General features: G+C 43.2%; 2 protein-coding genes across 14 annotated transcripts in view; both read right to left on the bottom strand.

The window, feature by feature from the left end:
• Positions 1-5,938, bottom strand: part of LOC143338337 (transmembrane protein 132D) — a 31,501-nt gene extending 25,563 nt beyond the window's left edge. Inside the window, exons 1-2 of the mRNA XM_076758675.1 lie at positions 5,324-5,938; positions 976-1,903 (exon numbers count right to left, since the gene is read on the bottom strand). Coding sequence (XP_076614790.1) covers positions 976-1,903; positions 5,324-5,420 — 1,025 coding nt within the window. The 5' untranslated portion in view covers positions 5,421-5,938. The remainder of the gene's footprint in view (positions 1-975; positions 1,904-5,323) is intronic.
• A 2,240-nt stretch (positions 5,939-8,178) lies between these two features.
• Positions 8,179-27,233, bottom strand: part of LOC143338335 (RIMS-binding protein 2-like) — a 66,149-nt gene continuing 47,094 nt past the window's right edge. For 8 of the 13 annotated variants that reach the window (XM_076758664.1, XM_076758669.1, XM_076758662.1 and 5 more), the window contains 10 exons: positions 25,964-26,737; positions 25,516-25,671; positions 25,082-25,228; positions 24,093-24,195; positions 21,976-22,145; positions 21,608-21,776; positions 21,408-21,508; positions 21,203-21,274; positions 20,235-20,399; positions 14,481-17,671 (listed from right to left, as the gene is read on the bottom strand). In XM_076758664.1, the coding sequence (XP_076614779.1) occupies positions 17,435-17,671; positions 20,235-20,399; positions 21,203-21,274; positions 21,408-21,508; positions 21,608-21,776; positions 21,976-22,145; positions 24,093-24,195; positions 25,082-25,228; positions 25,516-25,671; positions 25,964-26,737 (2,094 nt within the window). In that variant the 3' untranslated portion in view covers positions 14,481-17,434. Of the gene's footprint in view, positions 11,897-14,480; positions 17,672-20,234; positions 20,400-21,202; positions 21,275-21,407; positions 21,509-21,607; positions 21,777-21,975; positions 22,146-24,088; positions 24,196-25,081; positions 25,229-25,515; positions 25,672-25,963; positions 26,738-27,233 lie in introns of those variants that run through there. The other 5 variants (XM_076758672.1, XM_076758670.1, XM_076758673.1 and 2 more) reach the window with 4 other exon arrangements.

Below are 27,233 nucleotides of genomic sequence, written 5' to 3' on the forward strand. Positions count from 1 at the left end.
TTATAACGTTTTCTGGGAATTACATTTTAAGCTACACACCCTCTTGCTTTATTTAATTACAGTATGTAGGACCAAAATGTGCTGTTGGCATACGACATAATGTGATTATCCTGGTTCAGTGTAATATTAGTTTATTCTCCACCAAAACAACAGATACAGGCGACTGCACTGACATCTGTGGCTTGCAGACAAGCTAAATAGCTATCAAAAATCTGGCGACAACAAAGCCACTATGCACACAAAACAAACAGCAGAATTAATTTACAGTGGGCCTAACCTCTAAAGGGTAATACACAAATGTTCAACAGTGTCCAAAACATTTAATATGGCAACAAATCAGAACTGCACACATGAGAGTTCAGACTTAAATCACAAAAATGGGAACCAGAGACAGCTGAAGTTGCCTGCTGTCAGACTCACTTGACTTGAAGATGTACTGTAACTTAAAGACTTGAAAGCAAACCATTCAAGTGAAGTTCATGTTCTGGGCTGGTGAATTAGCCAGGACAGCACCATGTAGGTCTCGTAAAGCCACACATTTGGAATATTTAATGCTTAGGCCTCTACATAGAAACGACTTGGACAGTTGACACTGGAAACAGGGGGCAACAGCTTGTCTTTCTCTGTCTAAAGGCAACAAATCCAGCTATCAGTACCTAAAGCTCACTAACTAACACATTATATCTTGCTTGTTTCATCTGTACAAAAATTCAAGCATAAATTGGAGTTATTTCATGGTTTTATGGGGGATTCTGTGCCGGAAAATTTCTTGGTCTTTGGTCTTGTCATCACCATGAGGCACAGCAAAGATTTTGTAAGGTTACTGCACAAGGCCAAGAAATAGTCCAGCACATAACCTTTGTGAACCATCACTGCTTATCTAACTTGGCTAGAAAGCGAATAAGTGTATTTCCCAAATGTCAAACAATTTCTTTAAGAGCAGCCTGATAAAGAAAAAGAGTGAAGAACTCTCACCTGAGAGTGAAATTTTCCAGTGTAGATGTGCTAGCCAGGAAGACATAAAAAGCTGCGACGTCAGTGGTCTTCAGGGGCTTGGAGGAAGTCTGGATCACCACAGCGCCTCCCAGCCTCAGACGAAGAAAGGTGGGGTTCCCTGGTGGAGTTCTCAGCAGACTGACACTTCCTATACGTCTCATTGGTGTCCCTGATTCCCCAGAATCTCTTCCTCTTCCCACCCCTACACGCTGCAGGCTATCCTGTGGGGTGCACTGGCCTGTCTGATCCCTGCGACTCTGGAAGTAGACCTCCACGAGGTTCCCCTGAAGCCCTTTAATTCCTTCAGTTTTTCCTGTTTCCCTGCTTGAGCTGCCTGATCGGCTGGCTGAGCTGAACCAGGCCGGTTCTGGCTTCAGCTGTGCCACACAGAATCCACCTGGAGACACCAGGCATGCCCCTCGAACTTCCCTCATCTCCCAGAAGGCGTAGGCCGTCACACAGTGAGATCCATCCTTTACCTTGGCTCCAGCACTTTTCCTCCCATTATCTTCTCCAGACCCCAACCTTTCTTGCCCAACAGTGATGCCACTTCCTGTGGGCATGTGGAAGAGAATCTTGACAGCAGGGGATGAGGAACGAACCTGGCGGACCAAAATGACCGGCAGGATTCTGGGCCCACTGAGGAGCCGGTCTGGAAGAATCGGGGCATCTACAGTGAGGGGGCCATATGAAGCGTTGACAGATGGCTGGAGGAGCCCAGCACCTGGACCAGTGAGCAGAAAGGTCTGAGTCTGAGCCTTTAGGCTGGAGTTCCCTGATGGCTCTGGACTGTCCTGCCTCAGAAACACGTGGTTCACATTGAGGACCTTAAAGTTAACAGTGGGGTAGACTGGAGATGGGGCGGAGGACATCCCAGTGTCTTCAGCGACCTTTTGACTTTCAGCAACTGGGAGGAGAGAATTTACAAAGAGAGATTAGTGCAATTACTGTCGCTGCTAAACTAAACATCTCAGTGTTAGCTTTCAACAGTTGTCACTCACAAAATCAGTCTGTTAATGAAAGAGGAGGGCAAAGGAAAACACACAAGCTGTCTTTGGAGGCACAATGTCAGAACTGAGACAAACAGGAGGGAGAGAGGTTAGGCATGGACATAGGTTGGAACAGTTCAAGGTTTGGCCTGCACTTCTGAACATCAAGTTTACGCGATGACATAACTTGAGAGGTAATTGCTACAACATTCAGATCATTCGTTTTTAGAGCCATCATAACCACCGTGTAACAAAGAACATGAAGTAACTTCTTAGCAGTTTTATGCTCAGCACATTTTTGCTCACACTGCCTTTTAAGCAACTGCAAAACCTGGCTATTCCTCTCTGCAAAGGCTGAAGAGACTATTCACATGACCCTCAGCAACACAGTGTGAAAACTGACACAATGCTCCTCCAAAGTGATTCACTAGATATTATGAAGTGCAGATTTAACATTCTAATGATGGCACTCAGTGTAGTTGGACTACCATACAGTGTCATTTCTATTGCATATAATGTACCCAGATGGTAGCAATTATGGTAGATTCACAGGTTGCTGGTTAAATGTTGATTCATTCATTCACATAAACACATATGCATACATATTCTTCATTGTTGTTTTAAAACTAAAACACAGGAAAACTAAGTGTATATCTCTTATGTGGCAATCTCAGCTATACTTGTCCTTCAGCAGAAATTAAAAATTTCTGCTCGCCACTTAGTACGTCGATGCCATGCAACAAAGGGAATGGAAAATGTCTGGGTGGTAAAAAGCCTCTCTTATAACTTTCATGAGACGGCTGTTTGTCCCAACAGGATGCCGTATGTGACAGCTCCCACATCCTCCTGCCAAAGACACTTGGTAATTTGCCATCCTCCATGTTGAAGTGCTCGAGAATTAATGTGCGAATTTGACTTTCCCTTCCTCACAAAAATAACTTATCTAGAAGCAAACATGAGTCAAAGCAAAGCTTCCTATTTCCCCCCAAAGGTCTAGGAAGTGATATATCATTCTTCTCTGATTTTTAAATCATATTGCATGAATACATCTATATGTAAATCAATTTTCTTTCTGAAGGCAAAGGAATATCTATGAAAAAGATACGTGTCAGGATTGATATTAAAAATGTAGCATTCAGAAAAGCACACAGGAAACTGTCTTACTGATTCCAGAGATCAGACTGATGCCTTTTTATATTAAAGGCCAAAACAGATGTTGGCAGGCACTTACCATTTTTGCATGATATCTGCAGGACTAAAGCAAAGCAAAAGTAAAACTCAACATAATGCAAAGGTGATCCAATCGGACACCAGTGTTATATTTCCGATTTGCTGCAGTAAATCTGTCTACCTGGGGCTATCAGAACAAACACTGCATTTTATTTGTTGAAATAAACTGACATTTTATGGTTCCCTTATCATCTCCACATATCTCCACTGAGGAGACAGTGTTATTGCTGTTCTTGCTGAGGTTTATCTACGAACAGACCTTTTAAAAGCCATGAATGGATTTCTATTACGTTAAATGGACAGGTAGGCCCTTGGCCAGGGATCAACTACTTTAATTTGATTTTGGAGATGATCCAGATCTGAGATTTCTGCTTCTAGGCAATTATTGACTTTAGCCATTAACAGGAATTAATAGCTAAACACCAAAATCAAGGGACTTGATTTCAAATCCTAGCAAGTTTTATGCAGCAGGATGAAGAAACTGATTTAAATAAAAACTTTTATAAATGTTGACTTTGGGTTTAAATTGCAGATTTAATCTTTGGTGGATGTTTATGCACTCTAATTTATTTCATCATCAATATACTACTCCAGCAAGCATGACATAGATGCTTGAATACTTTCAGTTTTCATCAAAAATGGTACATTTGTTGACTGTGATAAAGAGCTTGTGCAATAGGCCAGCAAGTACTGTGTCAAGGTTATGAATCCATCTTGTTAAAATGCATCCTCATACCAACTTGACCCACATGGCAGGTGTACACTGCAGGTCAAAGCAATCGGCAGAGTGAAGAAAACACAAAGAGGAAAATAATCCTGTCTGGTTCAAATAAAAGTCTGCAACATGTCTGGCCATACTGAAATGATGACTCTGGATTACATGCTGCTCACATGTTGCTTGTAAGCACTGGTCTGTGAGACAAAAGTGAAAAATAAGAGTAATAGTGTGATAAGATGCCAGTATTTTTACGTGTAGACTCCGATCCGAGCCTCAAAATGAGTCCACTGCTGATGTACGCTCCTGTGCATCAGTGGACATATTATTTAGTGATCAGATATTTATTTGATGAGTCCTGGATGGATTTCCAGAAGAATCTTGACTGGTGACATTAGAAGAAAAGCAAACTATTTGAAATATTTAAACAGCTATTATAAATGTTAGTTCAACCCCAGACAGGCTCGCTGCACATCTGTGACTGGACTGAAAGATAAGGCTGCCATGCATATTCATGGATCCCAAGCAGAGAAGATATCAAAGGCTGAACTCCATCACTTAGACACGCATTCAGAACACAGCTGCACAGCTGAGTCCTGCACTCGCGGAAATAAAGCAGTCCCACATATAGGATGAAAAATGCACACGCAGATATCATGTGCAGATATAAACCCAGGCAATCTCAGAAAGTAGACTTTCGCATGATATCGGTATCGCAGAGAGTCAGACAGCTTACTGTGACTTCATAGCTGCCAATGCAGGTTATCTTTAAACAACCAGAGAAACAGCTGTGCAACCTCAGCTTCAGGCCTCTTTAATCCCACAGACGAGGCTTCCTGATGCACACTGGAGAGCATGCTGTCACTTTCATTTAGACAGAGGGACAATGAAATGGACAGTTGGTATGGATTGTAACCATAACACCCTCAAAAACAGGAAAACACAACTCTACATCCTGATACAGCCAATCGCCTAAACACATCATGCAACGACAAAACGGATTTATAATCCCAACTGTTTCTATTTGCTCAAGGCTCACCTCTCCAACACCTCCTAATGCACACAACACCTGCACGAGCTTTTAATGGGCCCTCTCACAGGAAAGGGCAGCATGCTGTCCCATCTTGTGCATGATGCCAGAATCATAACTCGTGGATGGGCAATAAAGCAAGTTGTGTATATCCCATTTGTGTGAGTGTTTAAGATCATCAAAGCATGTACAAGAGCATACGCATTTCAATTTCATTCATGTTCCCGTGTAAACACAGCTGAAGCCTTTAAACTACTTCCAACCCAGTTATTCTCATCTACATCTGCTCCATCATACATGAAGCGCGTCAGGCCGATAAGTAAATAAATTCAGAGGATGGTTTGCCGCTCATCAACATCTCACCTTGAACAGCTGCAAGAACAGCCACTGCCACCACTGGGAGCACCGAGCGGCGGGGAAAGTTGAGCATCATTTCAGCAAAGTTGCAGGCTGTGGCCATCCAGAGCCGAGGGAAGCTTTGGAGACTGTGTGCAGGTTGAAAGAGAGCGCTGGGAACAAAATCATTACATCGTCTGATGCGTGGTGAAGTTGCTTCACATCCTCACCGCGTCAAACCTGCGCTCGGTGCATCTGGTTTGAAAATGCGCTCTCCTCTGGTTTCTCTGGATGCTGAGAGGGATGTTTTCCCCCGGTGGCGCGGGTCTGGCTGGAGCGGTTATTCCCATGATGGAAATCAGTAAACATGTGCCGTCCGACAGATTAACGAGACCCACGTGCGTAATCGCCGGTAGGGGAAGAGCTGCGAGAAAATTAAATGCACATGAGGTCAAGAGGATCAGTGGTTTCTCCACGAGTCATTTTAATGCTGATTTAACAAACTGAGGGTATGATTCTGGGCTAAAGGGCGATTTTTTTATGCAGGAACACATGATGATGGTGATGATGATGATTAGACCTCAGTTATTATAAAGAAGTGCCCATTCACAAAAGCGTTTTTTTTTTTCTTCTTTAATTCGCGTGCTTTCACCATTCACTACGTTTGTTTCTATAATTAAACTAGTCACAGATGTTCATATCACATTCAGAGGGCCTTGGTATTAATCTGGACATTCCTTGAGTCAGTTTTCGAGAGGGAAAAAGTTTAGTGCAGGTTTTGCCAGCTGTCAGCTGCATACTCTGGGTCCTCAGCATCACGTGGGATCATACTGCATAGGATGGAACAGATGGATGCAGGCACTATATCTAAAGCCTTGCGGTGTCACAACACACTATACATTTGGCAACATGGCACAGAGGATCAGCAAACACAGGCAAACTCCACTTTTAGTCTTGTGTGAGCCCTGCGAAACTACATAATAGTTAACTGACAATTTGAGACTCCCTCACATATGTGCTCACACAATGTTTATTTCAGGTGAATGTGTTCAGAGTCAAATGAAGAAAAGTGGAAATGTTTTTTCTGTTTTTTTTTTTTATCCGGTGCTGCAGCAGGCCTTCGGGCCACATTTAATTTCTTAAAGCTCTGGATAATTATATTTTTTTCCCCTCTTTTTCTATGTATCACTTCATCTGCCTTGACCTAAAATTCCATACACTCATTATAATGAGGTACACTGAGAATCAGTGTGAGTTCAAAGCCTGAGCTGAAATAGCATGGTGTCTTGTTGCAGTGTGCCCTACAACTAAGGAGGAGGAAGAGGAGGATATGATGCAGTTTAAGCACTGTGGCATCCATCCACTCTGTTTCTGCTCAGAGACATCGGGCTAAGTGCTGACATCAGATTAATGGTGAAGAACACCTAGTGGCTTTAATGAGCTTGGTCAGACTAGTCTCAACTTCTCTGCTGGCCGACATCCCCCTGAATACCTGTTCTCTGAAACAAATGTGCTTTACTGGCAGAATATGTCTTCCAACTAAACCCACCGTTCCCGGTGCCTCAGCTCCTGTTTTATTACGAGGTGGCACCAGTGCCAAGGTGACAGCATTATGCATGCAGGCATCATTGGCAAATAGGCCTTTTCTCCCCTGACAGTGGAGGCTGATTAAAATAAATGTGTGCCTTAGAGAGACATTTAGGGATCTCTAAATGCCAATAAATTTTTGAAGAACTAATGGAGTCTGTATTATATGAGGAGAGGTTTTACTGTACACACTGCTGTAGTGTTTACAGTGCAGGGTTAGTTAATGCACTGCATTTTGAAGCCACTGAGGTTTAATTTGAGCAGATCGTCTGTGTTTTTGGCTGGATGAGATTATTAATGCTGACAGTGGCAGAGGCCATCGACTATTGAGTCTGGGAACGTCTCCAGATCTCAGTTGTTGTTCCAGACATGCAACCTGCTGCTGGTGCTATTAGAGATGACAGAGAGGTGGTCCGATGCACCATGTGTGACTCCATGTGCTGGATATAAAGCTGCTGCCAGGTGGCTCAAAGGTTTTTGGAGGTCATTTGATGTGGAGCAACATGGGTCGAGACCTAAATCCTTGTAGATATGTTAATGCCTTTAAACAGGAAGCTGTGCCTCACTGAGATGTTGAAAGAGATGTCAATGTCAGTGCGTGGGTCAGCTGGTCAGCTGGTCCACTTCGGACCACTGTAAGAGCTCAGGATGGATTGCCATGTTCATGTCCCCGTCAGGATGAATTGCAATCACTTTGGTGATCACGCTACTTCTCATCTAATGCCATCACCAGGCCAAAATTTTAATTTGTCTCATATTTAGTTTTTTGACCTAATGCCTGCAAAGCTGTTAACATTCCCATCATCCTCAGCTGAACTTTGTATTCAGAGCTAATTAGCTGATTCTAGCACGCTGTCATTGCAAGCATGTTAGCATTTAGCTTCAAAGCTATGGGAGCTGCTAGCATGGTTGTAGACCCTTGGTCTTGTTGGATCTGCTACAGAGCCAAGTCAGTCTATTACAAACAGAAAATGTCACACTGATTTGAAATATATGCCGAGATTTTGGCTCATGTGTCGAGGTTATATTAAATAAACTGTCTTGTTTTGAAGCACGCCAGCCCACTAGGCTCCTCTCTCTGTCCCCCAAAATCAAATCACACTATCTATTCCCACGTGTTCTTTCTGCTATCGGCTCCAGTGTTCGCTTCCTCATTCATGTGTCATTCATATCTCTGATACCACTGATTGAATTTTGATGTAATCAAAATAATGCATCTCACAGTTCTACTTGCATTTTCAAAATTGCACTGATTTACCTGATAGACAATACAGTTTCACATCAAAACATGACTCCAGAAAACAGAATCTGATGTTTTCTTGCTCTCCACCTGCTGAAGTGTGTGCCTCTCTCCGTTCAACATAAAAACCTGAAGGCACAGATGATCAGGGTGGAAGAATAAATTACAAAAGTATTGCACATTAAGTGATGACAGCAAACAGTTCTCATCATAATGCTGTTCAAAAGAAAATGACTTCCAAACAGCAAATGTACAATAAAAATAACAAATAAGGATAATACAACTGACACAAGAAATGTGCTTTACATACATTGATCTGTGTGTTAACAACCTCAGGGAGGTTACACCAAAAATCGCCTGAAGAACCTTTCAGCTGAAAGTTGACTTTCAGATAAACTATGACCAGCCTGTGACTTCTCAGTGCACCCTGGGTTCATCAGATGATTAGTGGATCTATTAACCTTTACAGACTGTAATCCAGCTCAGTGATGGATATTCAACTACAGCAATATCCTATTGTCTTATCTTTCATTAAACCATCAAATAATCATCAGAATGAGACAGTTCTGTTTCATCCTGTTGATACATCCGTTTGGCATGGGAGCACATGAACAGAATAATAACACCAGAGAAAGTGGTTCAAGAATACCCAAGACAATTGGCGTCATAAGCATTTATAAAGCCCTGTGAGTGGAAATCATTGCAAACTGCTTCTGTATTCTCTACGCTGATCTCCAGGGAGTGCTGCAGTCCAGTGTCTGAACATAAAGCTGCCGTCACACCTATGTAATAACACTTAGCACTACAGGCTGCCAGGGGGCAGCCAGCCAGCCATCCAGCCAGTCTTTTCAACGCCCATGGTGCTAGAGCTCTGAGGGCTCTCCAGCCAAGTTGTGGCCTGCGGACATCTCCCACTCCAAGCAGTCTCGGCCGAAGATGAATCACCAACGGGAGGTCTGTGCTCTGCCTTCTTCCCTCCGCTGATGTCGACCATCCCTCGAAGCGCAGCAACCACAGACCAATCTCCAATCTTCCATTTTTAAGTCAAATTTTAGAAAAACTGGCGTACTTTCAATTAAACAATTTCAATAACGCAAGCAGGTAGGAAATGTTTCAGTCTGGTTTTCAGGCTAATCATCACAGCCCAAGAAGAAGTAGTCAGTGACATGAAGATTCATCTAGATGCCAATAAACCTTTGCTGTTGGTATAACTTGATCTGAGTGTTACTTTCAGTTCACCATAAAATTAGACTGAGGGATCACATTGGGCGGTCAGGCAATGCTTTCAACTGATTTTCTTTGTTGTAATCGATGATAACTTCACCAAAACCTCCAAACTAATCGGTGGGATTCCCCAGGGATCAATTTTAGGGCCACATCTTTTTAATTTACGTATGCTATCTCTCAGTGATGCCATTCCATATACCAATGACACACAGCTTAATGTGAATGTGTATCCTGATGGCACAGGACCAATTGATTGAATTTTTAAATGTATTTTAGAAGATACCTTGGAGTGGTCTTTGACTCAGATCTGAACTTTAAGGCTTATGTGGGGTCAACACATCTGCTTTTTATCACCTCAAAAATATTGCTAAAGTGTGACCGTTGCAGGCTTTTTTATTGAGCAGGTTGGACTATTGCAATGCTCTCTTATCTGGTCTACCCTAAGGAGTTGTACTTGTCTTTAAAGCACTTCGTGATCTTGTAGCAGTCTATGTATCTCACATGCTTACAGCGTATCAACCAGTGCAACCCCTCAGTCCTTAGCTCTTCCAAAGGGCAGGACTAAAACCTTTGGTGAGGCGGCTTTAAGCTTTTATGCTCCAAGTCACTGGAACAGTCTGCCTGAGGATCTGAGAGCAGCTGGAAGTGATGAACTCTTTAAATGTAGACTTAAAACCTCCCTCTTCAGTCTGGCTTTTGATTAACAGTGGTTTATCTACGGTATTTGCTTTATTTCATTTAGTTATTTTATTTGAATTTGTCTTCATTTGGTCTTGTCTTTTTAGTCTAGTTTGTCTAGTTGTTTTAATCTAGTTTTGATTCCACTCTTTTACTGTGTGCATTTTTTTCTGCCTCATTATCAGCTTGTCAGTCATCTGTGAAGCACTCTGAACTGCGCTAACCTGTACAGAAAGAGCGATATGAATAAAGTTTGATTGATTGAACATTTGAACATTCCTCAGCTGATAACAAATGAACACTCTTCTCGAGGCACTGGCTGCCATAAACATCCGTTTTCCACCCCTGCAGGATGCCTGGAATGAGTTACCAGCCAGGTGGTATATCCTCCTACCGACAGCCTGCCCTCAGAGCGCCGTGATGGACAGGTAAGAGGCTTGCCTCAAACCACCCGCTGGGAAACGCATTAATGTTGGAGTGGATGGATGGACACACAGGAGACCTATTCAGTGAGCTCTAGCTTTTTTGTTGAGAATTCTTCTCACCTAAGCTGAAAAAATGTATTATCTAAAACTTACTGTACATAGCTCCAGGTCATATCACAGCATCATTTCATTGCTTTTAAGCATGCAAAGAAGTTACCTCTATTTTATGCATGCAAGGCTGGACTACCAAACAGGCAAAGCAGGCAGCCTTGCCCCGAGGCCCCAGACCCTCAGGGGACCCAAAAGCTGCAGATTCATTGTGTGGCAGTTTGTGGTAATTTGATTGATTGCACATTTGTTTGGAAATTATGTGTGTGTAACAGTGTTAAAAATGCACTGATGAGGGTCCAGATGTGCAGAGACCAGCCTGGAGACAATATAAATGTGTGTTATTTTGTCTTCCTGCAGAGAGTGGAATAAATGGTGGAAAACAAACCCTTGAGTCTCTCTGATCTATGCACAAGTAACATCAGTAACATATGCAACACTAAATAGTGCTGGAAGGGGTCCAGTATTCACCAGTATGCTGTGTTATTACTCTTTGGTGGCCTTTTCCTGAGCACCTCCAACAAGCTGCCAGTACTCTGTTCTGTCCTCTCTATTTCAAGTTCTCTGGGTGATTCATAATGGCTGTTAATAAACTGCATTAACCAGGGTGCACTACATGGTGCTCACCTGTGCCTGTTCTCACCTGCCTGCTTTTCTCTGTTGGCAGCTCATCTTAGACAGCCTGAGGGACAGCTGGACATAGAGGATGGTGCTGCAAGTGATGTGTCACACACAAAAAATGGAGAAAAGAGAAAGTATCCAGCGATTTTGCCAGGAATACGAGGAGCTAATATCATCCCAGCCCGGAGGGTAAATAGGGCCTCAAATGTAATTTCTGTCCTGGGACCCTGGTTGATGCAGTTCTGTAAATATCCATACAGGAATTCCATAAACATATAATGAACGTGCAAAGTGAACATGCAAAGCAGCGTATAGTCCCATACATGATCTCTCCCCTCTTAACCACACAGTCCTGTCTGAACTTAGTGAAGTTTCAAAAACGGTTCAAGCCCAGAGACTTCAAAAGAAGTCACCAGCTCACCACATGACAAAAGGTCTCTCAGCATATCAAAGCCGAGGTAAAATTTTTTACCTGGGAGATCCCTGCTGTGATTTTGGGGCAGGGGGGTCAAATGAGCGTTGAGTGTTTAACTGGCACTCTGAGGTTTTGTGAAATATTCAGAAAGGCCAGCAGAAGATGGATGTCTCCTTATGCCCCCCTCTGGTGGCGTGGCTGGCAGGACGAAAGCGAGTGATAGAGAGGTTACAACTGGCAAGAATTTTAAACATCCAACGGCCCTCTGGGAGTCCAGAGACTTACAGCTCCGTATAGATCTGTTGGATAGCGAGGGGAAATAAGGGCAAGAGAAAGAGGGAGGGAAGGAGCGGAGGAGGAAAATAAGGAGGGGTGTGAGAGAGGGACAAGGGAGGACAGGGCAAATATATTAGAAGCAACAAAACAAAGATTAATTGATTTACAAATCCAGTCCCCTTTCTTTCTTACCTCCCTGTGAACTGAATGGGTGTTTCAGCATAACCCCTCTGAAACACTGCAGTATTTTTCTCAGTCTTTGAGCTTCTTTTCCTGCTTGAATCAACGTTGAAATTAAGCAAATAGTCAAAACAAATATGCATGTGGAGGAGTAGGAGGAGGAGGAGGCTGAAGGACTTTTTCTGATGTGAAATTTGTGTCTGTGCTCATAGTGACTGCGCTGACATAAGCAAATGTTTAATCAGACAATTAGATTCATTGATGAGACCTAGGTTTGCCACCCTGAGTGTTACATCCCTCTTGCGAAACTGCAGCCTTCACAATCGCTTCCTGTCACAGCTCGAACTGCAAAGCACTGCTGCCCTCCTGAGGATTGTGGTGTAACAGCATGAAAACATAGGCCGCTCCGGCAGCTGTGCACACCAATATGTGGCTGAGAAGACTGTAGACAAAATAAACCTGCAGCAATGCATGTAAAAGATCTTACTGTAAGTGTTATTGCTTCTAGCTGCCATTTGTCAGATGTGTTATTTCTTCTTCTGAAATGGCACCGATGAATCACGTCCACGCGTCTCAGAGAACTTCGAGACTCTAATTGTTCAAAGTGATTCTGAACTAAACCACTTTGACTCAACCTTTCTGGCTCTTTCCATCAGGAACAGCTTGAAGTCATGGATGAGAGCGGACATGTGGTACACTTCAGATCTCATGCCTTGTTAATTGGAAATCTATTTTTCACAGACAGCCAGTCTTGTTTGTGAAGTGCCACCATTGTCACCATCCCTCCAGCTTTTTGGCATTGATGTACTGACAGGCAGGATATGATTAGCTGTGATCTGGTGGGCTGAATGACAGCCCACCATTAGACTGCTGCTGGAAAGAATATTAGATTTGGATAAAAATGAAATTCAGTTAGCAGAATAATAAATTTTGCATAAATCAATTCATTGAATCATGTAATTTGTCATGTCATGTCATGACAAAAGAGAGCCTTTGCTGTCAATCTTGTTATCATCCATGGTTAATGAGCGTGAGGGGGCACAGAGAATTTTTTTATTTTGGATTGTTTCTATCTAAACAACGTGTTGCAGCTGATTACAGCCTGGGTCATGATTAAATCAGACAAACAGCAGATGTCCCTTTAAACATCTATGACATCACAAGCAGTTTTGAGGGATACCTTTCCAAAGTGTACTGACCACCGACTGAAGCTCCTGAATCGATGATCTATTTTCAGGCTTCATTTTTACGGATGAATGGCTTATTTGCTGCCTTGACTGCACCCATTAGGACACAGTCTGTATTGACAGGCACTTAATTCATAGTGAGAGTCACTAATAATAGACACTAACGTTTCATTCATTTGAGACGAAGATAGGTGATGCTGTCTCATATTGATCCTACATATAAACCCAGCTAATATGAGCTGATGCATCCATGTTGAATTTCAGCTTCATGTAGTGTTCTGGTGTCAGATGCTGCATGCCTAACTGCTACATACGTTTCAATACATTAAAAAACAACACCACCATGTCTCATTAGTTTGTGTAACACTGTGATCATTAAAGATCCAGGACAGCCATCCGTCAGGTCCATCAGTCCAGGATATGAAAATATGATCGGAAATTTAGTCAATTTTCTCCTGATGACAACCAGACTTTGACTAATGTTTCATGAATTAATCAGTGGTGAAAAAAAAGGTATTCAGATCCTTCTGCACAGTACTGATAAAATACTCTTACAAGTAAGAGTCCTGCATACAAAATCTCACAGAAATAAAATGATGTGAGTATTATCAGCAAAATATAATTAAAGTATCAAAAAAAGGACTCATTGGGCAGTTAAATGGTTCCTGTGTTTAATGTTTTATTCTTATACATAGTGTTTTTGGCTTAATTACTTTCATTTTAATTACTAATATTTTTCATTGACGCTGCATTTTACTGCTGTAGATCTTTAGCTCAGTTAAAGTACTCAGTTAAAGTACTTTATATACTGGTGGGTAGTTTAGTCTACAGCAATGCATCATATTCTATAAGATCATCATGTGTTTGGAGTGTCGCTGTTCTGTGAGAACCTCATTTGTACTTAAGTCCAGTAGTTGAGTAAATGTACTCAGTAACATTTCCCCACTGGAATTAATTACATAATACTGATTTATGAAAGACTGCGTTGAACCACATAAGGAAAGCTGATCCTCGCTCAGTGATACAGGACAGCTGAAGGATGGTCTGTCAGACCAGCAGGACAAGATCTGTCTGTCCAGTGGACCCGCAGATGACCAGAATATCAATATCACGACTAACATTTCTTCTGTCTGTGTCAAAAGGTTGAACATTTCCTGCAGAATTAAACGACATGTCTAACTCTGACCCGCTCCCTTCAGTGAAAACACACCGCAACGACAAATGAACGTAAAACAGTAGATTTTTCTAAAAAATATCAAATTTAATTTGGTTATAAAAGTTGTATTTTTTCACATGCACACCCACACATAATTAATCACCATAAATACTGTCCAATGATTTTCTTTTTTTCCTTTTTTCTTTTTAAACTTTGATTCACAAAGCAAGCACATACGGTGGACTGATACATCTGATTTCAAAGGACACTATGGAGAATGCTTGCAGTCTTTTACAGGGAGAGGAAATCTCAGTTCACTAACGAAAAGGCTGTCGTAAAATCAAGTAGAAACATTTATAAATTATCTACAAATGGATCAAAGTACAAAAGAGCTACAGCGTTTAGAGACACTACACCCATTCACAAGTGAATGATTTGGTATTGGGACACCATATTACAGTATTTCAACTTTGCGACAGACTGATTGAGAAACTATACATGAACAGCTTTGGAACATAAAGAACCAGATGTAAACCTGTGGCCAGCTGAACTTTTCTTACATTCCATTTTGGCAAACCCTCTCTTGTCGTTGCATTTAATCCATAACATTGATTGATGAGGATGGGAACCCTGTTTCACACAATAAACATCTGACTCGTCTTTCGAGCGCAACTTCACATAAGAGACGACTGTGAGATAAACAGGATAGAACGGATGCTTCGGACTAAACAGAGAGAAGAGACATTTTTAAATTATTAAAGCTATGAGACATACTGTACTATCCCTCCAGTTAGTAATCGAGTTCTTGAGCACTTTTAGTCGCTTCCGGCATGTCGCTACAGTATGCAGGCCCTTCCTCCCAAGTGAGTGTTTGCTTTCAGAAATGAAAATCCAACTCAAAACACTATTTCTATCATCTTGAATAATTAACGCACACAATGACTGTCTCCTCAAAAGAAAAACCTGAGGTAGGACAGTGGGTTGAGCTGGTTTTTGCCACTAGATCGATGCATCTGAATTTCGTCCTCTGGCTGTATGCGATGAGTGAGGCGTCGGGTTAGCATTGCAGTTCGAATGCCGCTGAAGTTCAGTCATCTATTCATCATTAAAAATAAAATATTTTTCTTATTTTCTGTTTTTGGGTCACATTTTAGGGCTTTTGATTAGCTCTGGCGATGCCCTTTTCAAGGGCTGTGGGAATTTTGTGCTGAATGTAAGAAAAAATTCAGATAAAATGAGTGAAAGTGGAGCTGAGCATTGCAAACATTTTCCCTTGGAAAGATTCAGAGTGAAATGCCAACATTCAGCTTCACTAATCACACAGAATCACACCTTTATCGAGATTCAGTTGCATAGTCTCGCTCCATCGAGACCCATTGCTTTGAAGCTTTTACACCGACAGCGAATGAGAGACTGATTTAATAGACAGTCAGTGTGACAGCCTGCAGGATATTAAGTAGTTTCAACTGATCTGATTGCATTTTCTGGTGCAAATCTTTTAGTAGCATTATGCAAATAGGTTTGTTTGTTTCTGAAGACTCGATTAAATATATGAAACATTCAGTGAGTCAACAAACTAAATGGAGCAGCAACAGAATATTGGCATTACTGATTAGTGTGTGCGCTCTCCTGACTCGAGCTTTGAGTACATGTGCTTGTTTCATAAATTATCCAAGATCATAGGAATAAAGTGAAACATTGTCCTGTACCACATTAAATGCACATAAGCTGTGTGACACTCATGGAAAGCATAAATGTAAGCAGATACAAAAAGTTAGTATTCCTCTTCACAGACCTCAGGTAGATGAAACAGAGGCAGAGAACAATGCAGACCATTGTGATTTGCAATTTCTATGATGCTTTGACGTGGCCCTCTGTATCAAGATGAGACAATGAAACTAAACAGTGCACCAGCAATGGAGGTAGCAGCACATCAATAGATCACACGACCAACAGCTACATGGCCTCTCCTTCAGAAACAGCAACAAAACATGAGTGAACGAGAAACATCAAAGGTGCAACACATGAACGCATCACATGCCCACACACGCACAGGCACACACGTCTTTTACCAGTCAGTCAGACGAAACACCCACCTTTGTGCAATAGGAAGACAGACACCACACTTTGTCTTGAACTAGGCGTTTCATGACAGCGAGGACGACAAACATTTCTGCTCTGATCTCGTTTTCCGAAATGACAAAAGCACAAGCCGTCATGAAAGAAAAACCCTGGTGTATATCAAGCTTGCGATCGAACGAGGAATGTCACGCTCATATTGTTTTCTTAAAGGCCACTGAGACACTAAGCTCGCCCGGTGATTCTGACATTAATGCCCTGTCGCCAGTCTGCTGTTCTTCCTTTCGTCACGGGAAACTCTCTGCTGAATCACAGGTTCTCATGGAGATGTTCCCTCTCTTCCCACATACAGTATGCTACTACCTCTCCATGATATTGCACTGAATAAAGCCTTTGTGTTAGCAGCCAGCATTACTTCACAGAATGCCTCAATAACAGTGTAGTCTATGGGAGATTTTGCTCCAGGAGTGTGGTCTCTGTTTCCTTGTAGTGACATCAATACTCCACAGACAACGACGCTTTTTTTGGCTGAGAAACATAGATGTAACCGGTTGCTTTGTTTACACAGCTACCCTGCCTTAAATAAAGGTATAGTTCTTTGACTAATAGTAAAGAAAAGAGAAAAATACATGTCATGAAAATCCTAGTTTGTTTTTTCTTTTTTTTTTTTTAAGTCATCCGTTGATCTAAAATACATCACAGTAATATGTTGTTGTGTCTGCAGGTGACCTCCCTCTTGGTTTTGGCACTGCACTGTACATAATTTAGCTGATTTGTATCCGTCACCATACATGAATAATTGTATCACTGGTTATATTCAAACAGGCTCACGCAGTCCAGGAGACAGAGCTCACATCCTCTCTGTTGTGTGTTGTTGGGATGTGAGTTGATTGTATGGATGCAATGTACAGAGCCCAGCATGTGCACTTATTGTACATGTATGCTTTTTTTTTTCCTTTTTATTTCACAGGGGAGAGTCTCTTCAGCAGCTTCTTCCCCTTGGAAAGCAGTCCTTTCTTCTTCTTGTTTGCCAGATCTTGGGAGTCCTGGGCGTCCCGGGGATCCAGCGGGATGTGAGGGCCCCTCGTAGGGCTCAGGGGTCTCATGGTGCCCGGGAGGAGGGGCCGAACAATCGGGGACGGCGCTCGGACAGGTGCGGCGCCGTTGTCGACCGTGTCGGTGGTTTCTGTGGTAATCTGAGGAGAGAAGCGATGGGGAGGTGTGGAGGCATGGGGCAGCGTATTACAAAAGCAAGACTTTCAAACCGCAGACGAGGCCTCTGTCTGTCTGTCTGTCTGTCTGTCTGTCTGTCTGTGTTCTCTCCTACACTCGAGCACTTGTTCTAATCCAGAAAAGTTTCCAAACTGGTCCCCTTGTTTTGACAAAAAGCTGCTTTGAGTTCTAAAACCCTGAGATAATAAGACCCCACGTATCTAATTCTCAATGGACTGAGGTGCATTCACTGAACACATAAAAAACAAATTACACACTCACTCAAGTTTGCTTCACTTGCTTGGTTGTTGCTTTTCCAATATGGAGTGAAATATGAGTATTTTGTATTTGTGCTATGTTTATATTTCTAAAAAGCTCCAAAAGCTGTTTGTTGTATCTAAATTTAGGTCATGAGACGTGAAATAACTTGCTTTCTTCTTTTTTAACATTGCCAGATGACACATGTATCACACGGCTGTGTAGCACAGTGTGGTTTTGGATTCAGATTTTAACATTCTCTGTTATTAAAAGAAGTAAGAAGAAAGAGGATTATGCAGACAGTTCTCTATCTTTATGGACTATGTGCAGAATATTAATAGGTACAGAATGATCCTAGTTTTTTAAGCTTCAGTTCAGTTTCTAGTTAAGACTTAATTGATGTTTTTATTAGCTGCCTTGAAAGTGTCCTTGTGTTGCTTCTATTGTGAGTCTGTTGCATGATTTGGCTGCTGCAACTGCTGCAATTTCAATTCAGAAAAAGAAAAGCTGTATTCAAACTTAACTACCTCATAATGTCCACCCTGAATATTACATCAATATACTTTACATACTGTATTGAAGTGGCCAAAGCTATTATCTGTCTGCCTGTTAATCTGTATTTAACTGATAATTTAGATTTGGTATGTTTTCACACGCACACACACGCACACACACACACACACACACACACACACACACACGTTGTACATATGCAGCAGAGACACTGAGGAGGAAGCCATCAAATGTTGAGCACGACATCAGCACAGCACAGAGCCGGAGAGGTCCACCATCAGCGAGGCCATGAGGGAACATAAAGTACGATCATATACAGTACAACACCCAGGGACACAACTGTAGATACCAGGCTTCTCATCTAATGCAGCAGCTGGATGCACAGTCACACACTGGCACACTCTCAGTTTCAATATGATGGTTTAATATCATAAAATGACTGATTTAAAGAGGTCTGAGTGCAGATTCCTCAGACTCGGGTCCAAATGTTCAGCGATATATCATCAATATACCATCTCTGGGTGACAAAAACGATGCTTTTCATCAGCTATTGCAAACATTATCAACATTTTTATATATCATAACATTTTGGTAACCCTAAAACACTTAAACTGACACATTTTCTTGATCTGATATGTCACCATGAACAAAAGCATTACAGAAACACTTGACAAGTGCTTCCATAATTCAAAGTGGCATTTGAAAGCCTTCGCTGTGACCACAAGCTGCGTGCATTAGAGCTGCGAGTTTGGCATCTCAAGTTGCCGACTTACTGTACAAGGCAGACAGAGCCATTTATGGTGTGAAATGAACAATCTTCTTCTGTTTGTTTGTTTTGTTTTGCCAAGCGGGTGAGGAAAAACAAAAAAGAAATCAGATGTGGCAGCATAGTCACCGTCGCTAAAACCCACACCACTATGACAACTGAAAACAACAACAACAACAACAACAACAACGTCAACAACAACACCAACACACATGAACACAGAGCGCAAAAAAAGAATGTTTTTAATATCCAATTTTTGTCTTTTATTGTTCCATTGTAACAACACAGTATGGATGTATCAGTGCTGCGATTACTTCTGTCTCTCAAGCTCAGAGCAAACATGGCGTATCCGCTGTCAGCAGGGCTGAAAAATAGATCCGGTGTGTGTGCAATATACATAAAGAAACAAAGCCTCTTTAAGGAAATACAGCTGTCAAGCCAAGAAAGGTATTATAAAATGTATCAAGTTTGAAAAAGGCATGCTTTTGTCTCTCTTTCATCTTGAAAGTTTTCTTCTCAAACGATTTCTTTCAGTGTCATTGGGTAGCAATTGTTATGTGTAAATAAAGCACTTATTATTATACACAATAACCACAATTTGATTTTGTGTTTCAGTGCAAAGAGGTACCAAATCATCTCGTGTAAGGAATGAGTCGAGCCTTTTTCAAGTCCTCCTTAACCAGTGCTACATGCATAAATCACCCGCAGAGCTCCCACAGTCTATCCTCCCTCTGTCCATGTCAGGCTTTGCTTCTTCCTTTCTCTGAGACTCAGAAAGGTGTTAACACTGGATTTTTGTCCCCTTTTCCAAAGGGTGGGGGGAGGGAGGAGGGGGCGGGGGGAGGAGTTGTTAGTTTGTATAGAGTCACCACTGTCACCACATGGACAAACACACACAATGAACAGCACACAGACGGCAAAGTGGAGGAAGCAAGAGACGGAAATCAAGAGAGAGGACGGAGGATGGATGAACACAGGGCCTAGCGCTGAGAGCGGCGATGATGATGTACCCGTTTGCCCTCTGAGACAGTGGCGGCAGAGTTGGCAGGGGGCCGGTTGGCAGGCTCTTCCTGGGGGTAGTGGGACGGAGTATCGGTCAGATACACCTCCACGTCATCAGGCACTTCTTCCAGGAAGTTAGAGGGAACCAGTCCGCGGTGGCCGTTCATATCACCCTGTGGGCAGAAGTGAGGAAACACTTCTGTCACTGATCATGATGGATGCCAGACTGTGTGCACAGTATGTCGCAGGGCTGAATCACGCCACTTTCCATTTAATTTATCTCTTTGTTCTCACAGAAGGAGAGCATGTGAAACTAATTTACACTGCCGCTCCGAGACCTTCTCATCCCGTTCAAAATGATTCATCTGCAGACTCCTCATCTTTCTGATTATTTTAAGTTTGACACCAAACACTCCGCATGTAATCAATCAATCTGCAGGTAACCCATCAAGAACGACGTGTACGTTACAGGAGTAGTTCACGTTTTGGGAAATATGTTGTTGCTGACTTGCTGAGCGTTAGATGAGAAGATTGATACCACTCTCATGTCTGCATGGTTGTTGTGATCAAGTTTTAGCAGTTGATTTTTCATTTTCAGAAAGCAGGAAATGTGACCTGGCGGTGAGTTAACCTCACACACACCAGTCAGATAGGAGAGGCTAGATTCACTCTGTAAAGTTTAGGTCACAATTTCACACCTATGGTTATAAGCTTGATTAGCGTAGCAGTATAACATCACTCAATATGAAGCTACAACCTGCAGGCAGTTAGCTTAGCTTTACATAAAGGGGAAAACAGCTAGCCAGGCACTGCCAACAATGTTGAAAATCTGTCCTCCAGCACCTCTAAAAAAAAATCAAACATTATTTTATTGATGGTTTAATCTGGTTAAACACATAAATGTAAAAATGACAGTTTTGTATAGACTAAACAAACAAAGGTGTTGGAGAAGCAAACGTGGTCGAGCAGCACTCACATAATAGAATCCGTCTTCGTCAATATCACCAAACACAGCGATGATGTCACCAGCACCGAACGTCAGCTCAGCCTATCAAGAGACAGAGATACAGAAAGGGATATACGAGAGAGGTCTGATGCGTCTTCATGTCATGCCCTTAATTGTCTATGTGTGTAGTTAGCCTGTGATGCAGCAGTGAGGAGTCCCTCGCAGTTAGCGATACCTCGACATCAACATTAGGGGAGCTCTCTCGGGGGTTGTAGTCATACAGAGCCACCATCCTCCTCGAGGCCTGATCTCGACGGAGGCCTCTTCTGTTCTGCTCTGGAAGCAGAAACAGACAGCATGTTAACAGAAAGAAACCATAACGGTGCGTTCAAACCCACAGATCCATACTTGTTCTCGAATATGCTTGCATAGTACCTATTCTGTCCACAGGGGTGCTGAGTGGCAAGAAGCCCTGTTTGATGAGCTGGTCCAAGGTCTCCTCATCCTCTGCTCGTATCTCTGACACCATGTTACAGGGGATCAGCCCCATCCTGCCCCTCACTTCTCCTCTGTAAAACCCATCTGTATCTTTATCGCCATACACCTGTTAGAGTGAAAGAGCGACGTTTAGAACTCTTGCTTTAAAACACTTCTGTGCTAATGCCTTTCTTGACCAGAGCTCCCTTAAAAATCTTAATCTCAATTGGACCTATCATTGTCAAATAAAGGTTCAAATTAGAAAGAAACAAATCAGAAATACAGTACATCAAAGTATGTGTCCATGTTAATTAAGAAACGCCCACCCTAATGATCTGGCCCTCTTTGAAGGGCAGCTCCTCATCAGCTGCATCAGGGTTGGGGGACATGGACAGAGGATCGTAGTCAAAGAGGGCCACAAAGATCCGGAAGGACTCCTCGGGCTCCGACTCATCATAGTACGTTGGGGAGCGGCGATCCCGGTCCCTGTAGCCATCTTAAACACATTGAAGATCGAAAAAAAGAAAAAAAAAAATCTATCATCTTGCATAATTTTTATTTTTGTCTCCTCTGAAATTGGAGCCTGAGATTGCGCTCAACAACAGATCTTATTGCTGCATACAGTATAAGCCACTACTGTGATGAGCAAGTCCATTATGTTTACATTGTGATGTATCTTAGCCATGCTTTAAAGGAAATCAATGAGAGGAATGTATTCCATCTTTATAAGTCTTATTGATTCTGATCAGGCAGTGCTGCATGACATTTGATTTTCTTGTCTAGCCATATTTGTGCACACATGCATGTACCCACAAACACACACACACGCACACACAAGGTGTAATTTTTGTTTTGTTTTGTTTTGCTTTTTTGTACATTTTGGTCTATTTTTGTGTTTGAATGTGCAGTGAGAGACAAATGGGGAGCAAGACAAACCATGGTGCAATACACAGACAGAAAGTGAGTCATGGACATGACACAACACCGGAAACACACAACACATGCATGCTACAAAAGGCCTCACTTTAAAAATAAAAGACACAACCATACAGTATGTCTATTTTCACTCCATACAAAATATATTCCCAGTGAAATTCTAAAATTTGAAGCAAAAATCTAACACTTCCCACACATTGCCAGCCTTGTCGCAGCAAGAGGTCATTTATTAAGCCTGTCGTTTATTTGAATTTGGCATTGCAATATTTGGAAAATGCACCAGCTAGCAGAGTGTGATACTGTTTGGTGCTTGAAAATACAAGCCTGCTGTGAAATGCATTGCTCCCAGGTGAGCATATGCCAACCTGCAGACGTTTTAATTGCATTGACGTGCTACTGGAGAAGAAAAGTAAGGGACAACTGCATTTCCAACAGCTGATATTTCAAACTCAAATGTCCAAAGAAAAACAAGAAAGCAGTGAATGTGCAGTCATTCTTTAATGTCTACCGCTAATAATCCTTCAACATGTCATGCATGACTGCTCTCATTCTAAGTGCATCGGGTGTGGTGGTACCACAGAGGGGAGGGGGTTTAGCAGGCATCTGGAGTTCAGTGCAGTGAGTGTGGCATTCCCTGAGCAGTCAATCAATCATTTATCATCTGCAACTGTGGAAACGTTCATCCTGGACCCCAGGTATGGCTTGCCAGTGGGTCCACCATTTCAGTGCAGTGCGGTCATGCTGTTCAACTGAAAGCATAATAATAACTATTATTATTTGAGACAGAGAAACAGGCACTTGCAAGTGTCCACAGCTACTTCTTGCCTCTTGCCATTTGCCGGTGGCTTGTTTTTTTGTGTGTCGCCATGCTGTGGTGGTAAAAACACGACTGCAGGCACATACCACGGGGAGACCTGGTGCCGCCCACGTGCCTGCGAGGTGACCACGTCCTGTGCCGAGCTACTCTGCCATAGTAAACATCCTCGGTGATGGGGGAGAGGTTTCCCTCACTGTTATTCTCAGAGGTTACCTCTACAGGAAACACCAATTAGAGGGTGATGGGGTTACAATGCAAAGCTCAACATTCCCCTCCCAAAAGGTTGACTACTTGTGTTCCAGCTGAAGCTTCTTGTTGCTTAGAAACAAGGTAATGACAAATACACACAAGGAAAGCAACAAACGGAAAACCACTATGGCTAAACTGTCATGGTTGTCACATGTTTTATTGGAGCAGGTTAATGTCTGAATGTAGCACAACTTTGCACAGCAGCTTTGTCTTCAGTGTAAGCTTGTTGCATTATAATAATGTCTGCAAGATCAAACGTATGTTCAGTTAGTGAAGGGCATGAGCATGGTTCATAGACACGGAGGTGATCTGGAGACACAGAGAAGCTCATGAGGGTTTTAACAGAGCAACAGACACTACCGTTCTGTGGCACAGAAAACATGAGAGTATAAAATAAAAGCTTTTCCCGTCCGTTCTCTCCTGCCACCTCCCTATACTGACCAATGGAGGGGACCATTAGAGGTCGTCTCTGAGGCTGGGAACCGCCATGATGACTTCTTCTCCCGGTCTCCCGGTCATGACGGCCTCCAGCAGGAGTGTTTGTCTGAAATGCACGCAAACACAGAAAAAACATTCACAAACATTAAACATTCACGAGCGGCTGACAGGCACGTGGACGCACTCGCAAGCAGCTGTGTGAGAAGAACGCACATCGACGTACGCGTACAAATTGTATGTAAACAGAATCATGCAGCATTTACAGGCAGGCACACTGAAACACAGACGCATAGACACACACTCAAACACACACAAGCCCACGAGATATTTTAACAATCCAAGATTAAGCAAATACTGATTGCATACTACTGTTAAAAAAAAAAAAAGTATCAGTTAACACTGTCAAAGATCCTGTGCTGTCTCCCTTCACAGCACTAAACTGTTCAGTGTCTCTCTCCAAGGTGCTGAACACATTCAAACCCAGCCTGTCCTCCTTTCTCTCCTCAATGCCAAAACATGCCAGGATCTCCGGCCTCCGATGCTACTAATAGCCTGCACCGTACACCTCAGGCTGCTACTAACCATCTACTCACATCACATAGCTAAACAAACAGCTTAAATTAGAGGAAATGGAAAAGAAAGCAATATGACATTAAAATAGCAAGCTTTGCTAACTACTATCAGAAACCTTGGTCCGAGCTGGATAATGATGATGTCGCTCCAGTTTCTCTTTGTTGATATGCTGCCTGAAAAGCATTAAAACCCAGCGTGTCTCTCTCTGTTTCTCTCCGTGGCACTGAAGCGTTCACATTTTTCCTCTCTTTTTCTCTAAATTTCAATTAAACTCAGCACACGCACTAACAACACATATCAAATGCAAGTCAAGGCAGCAGTCTCAGTTGAAGCATCTGTGCCTGTGCAGTTCGCTAAATAATGATAAATTTGGGTGGTTATGACTCTCGGGTTTAGAATATAAGTGCAAAGAACTGCACCTTGGGTGTGTTGTGCGAGTTGCGTCGGCGTCCCTCTTCCAGCTGCATCTCAGAGTACAGCTCCTCCTCATCCTCTTCCATGATGTCAGACAGGTCAGAGCCCCGGCTGCTTTCGCTGTGATAATCTTCATTGTGACTATAGTGAGGCTTTTGGCAGTCACACACACACAAAAACACAAACACACAAGACGCAGTTGTTTAAGTCCACATACATACATACATGCACACACCAAACGCACATGGATGGGTGAACACACGCAGTGGAACACGCACGGAGACACGGGCAAAGGGAGTGTATGCATGCGATCACCCAGACATGCATGCGCGCACACGTCCAAACATACGCACACATGAGAGGTTCTCTATTGGAAAACACACCGGGCCTGAAGTTCAAAAGGAGGCAAAAGATCCATCGCTTATCATGTTGTTCTTACCGGCCTCCCCAGTTCCGAGCCTCTGAGGAACTCGTCAACGGAGGGTCCTCTCCGGCGGCCGCGCGCAAAGCCTTCCTCATCCTCATCTTCCTCATCGGAGTGATGCTGGTGAAATGAATGACCCTGCTCTCCGTATCTGTCCTGCCTTCTGTCCCCCTGAAAACATGCATGAGGAGTGGGGAAATTGAGTAACGCAGACAGGGGGTAACAGTGGTACCTCATTGTTGTATTTTGCAGTATTTTGATGATAATTTGATCTTTACATTTTCACTTTAAGTTAAATATCCTTGTGTACACAATCTATACATTGCTACATACCCTTCATTTGCAGCCTTTCATGTACAAGTGTTTCAAACTTTAATTTAATTTACAGTTTGTCATGCTCTGACTTTTTCTCTCTCGTGAGTGTGTGATTCCTTTTTTCAACTGGATTCCTTTTTCATCTCACCTTTCCACTTTCTGCTGCCACCCTCTGTGCTGCCTCTCGGGCGATGGCTTTGGCCACTGTGTCTGGGATAAGCGTGCCGCGGGGCTGCGGGAGAATCCTCTGGGGGGACGGGGAGCGTGGATTCGGAGGGGGAGGGGCCTCAAGGGTGTGGCCTTTCATGGGCATAGGAGGCTGGGAAGAGGGCGAGCGTGTGGGGTCCCAGCCAGGCTGGCCAGGTGCAACAGCTCCCCCGTGGTGGGCCACGTGCTCTTTGGCATCCAGGTCTCTGGCACATACTGGTCTCTGAGGTATAGGGTGGTGTTGGGGGTGGGGCAGCAGAGGCAGTTGGTGCTGGGGCCTGGGACCTTGGTGGGGTGGGCGGGGCTGGAGATGGAGGGGCTGAGGGTGTGATGGTCGCAGCTGGGGCTGAGGGGGTCCACCTGGATGGGGAAGTCTGGGGTGGGGTTGGGGGTGCTGAGGATGGGGTGGGAGTGGTTGTCCATGTGACTGGGGGGGACCAGGAAGTTGGGGTGTGGCATGAGGAGGGTGAGGGGATTGGAGGTGGGGTTGAGCATGGGGGTGTGGAGGTGGGCCTGCATGGGGGTGCATTGGCGGTGGCAGGGGAAGCGCAGGTAGAGGCACGAGCAGGTTGTTTGGAATGACGGCGACCTGGGAGTCCTGGGATTCTCCCTGTACTGACAGTGTCCGGACGATGACTTCCCTGGCCTCCAGGCACTGAATCCTTGTCAGCTCAACAGTAACATAGTCTGCCATTGGGTACAACACTTCAGCTATCTGGATTTAAAAAGAGAAATTGAAATGTTAGCATCAAGAGAGGCTAACAACAACTGAAACAACAACAGTGTCATCATTGTCACCTAATGTTTCAGCCTCACTGCAGGTAAGACCAAGAAAGGAAAATGGTTAATGGTTAATATCCTCTCTGTTCTGACCAACACACCCTCACATTGCTTACTTTTGCTCTCGTATGTGAAGCACACAATAAGGCAGAAAATGTGCTGTCAAAGCAGTAGAACACTGTACTGATCTGCTGTGGCAGTCACCACCAGAGGGAGCGAGAGACCTTTCCACGACATTCACTGGTCCCACACAGAGAGTGTTGAACTGAACACGAATCACAAGCAGGTGGCACTGCTGTGTGCCCGGCCGGCACAGACGACACAATGCTTGACAACAAAGGCTATTATCATCCCATCTCTGATGTACATTCTCATGCTTCAACTGGATTGAATTTGATTAAACATCTCATTAACCATATCTGCATGTTTAC

Source organism: Chaetodon auriga, chromosome 19 (assembly GCF_051107435.1).
Source record: "Chaetodon auriga isolate fChaAug3 chromosome 19, fChaAug3.hap1, whole genome shotgun sequence".
In the NCBI taxonomy this organism is placed as follows: domain Eukaryota; kingdom Metazoa; phylum Chordata; class Actinopteri; order Chaetodontiformes; family Chaetodontidae; genus Chaetodon; species Chaetodon auriga.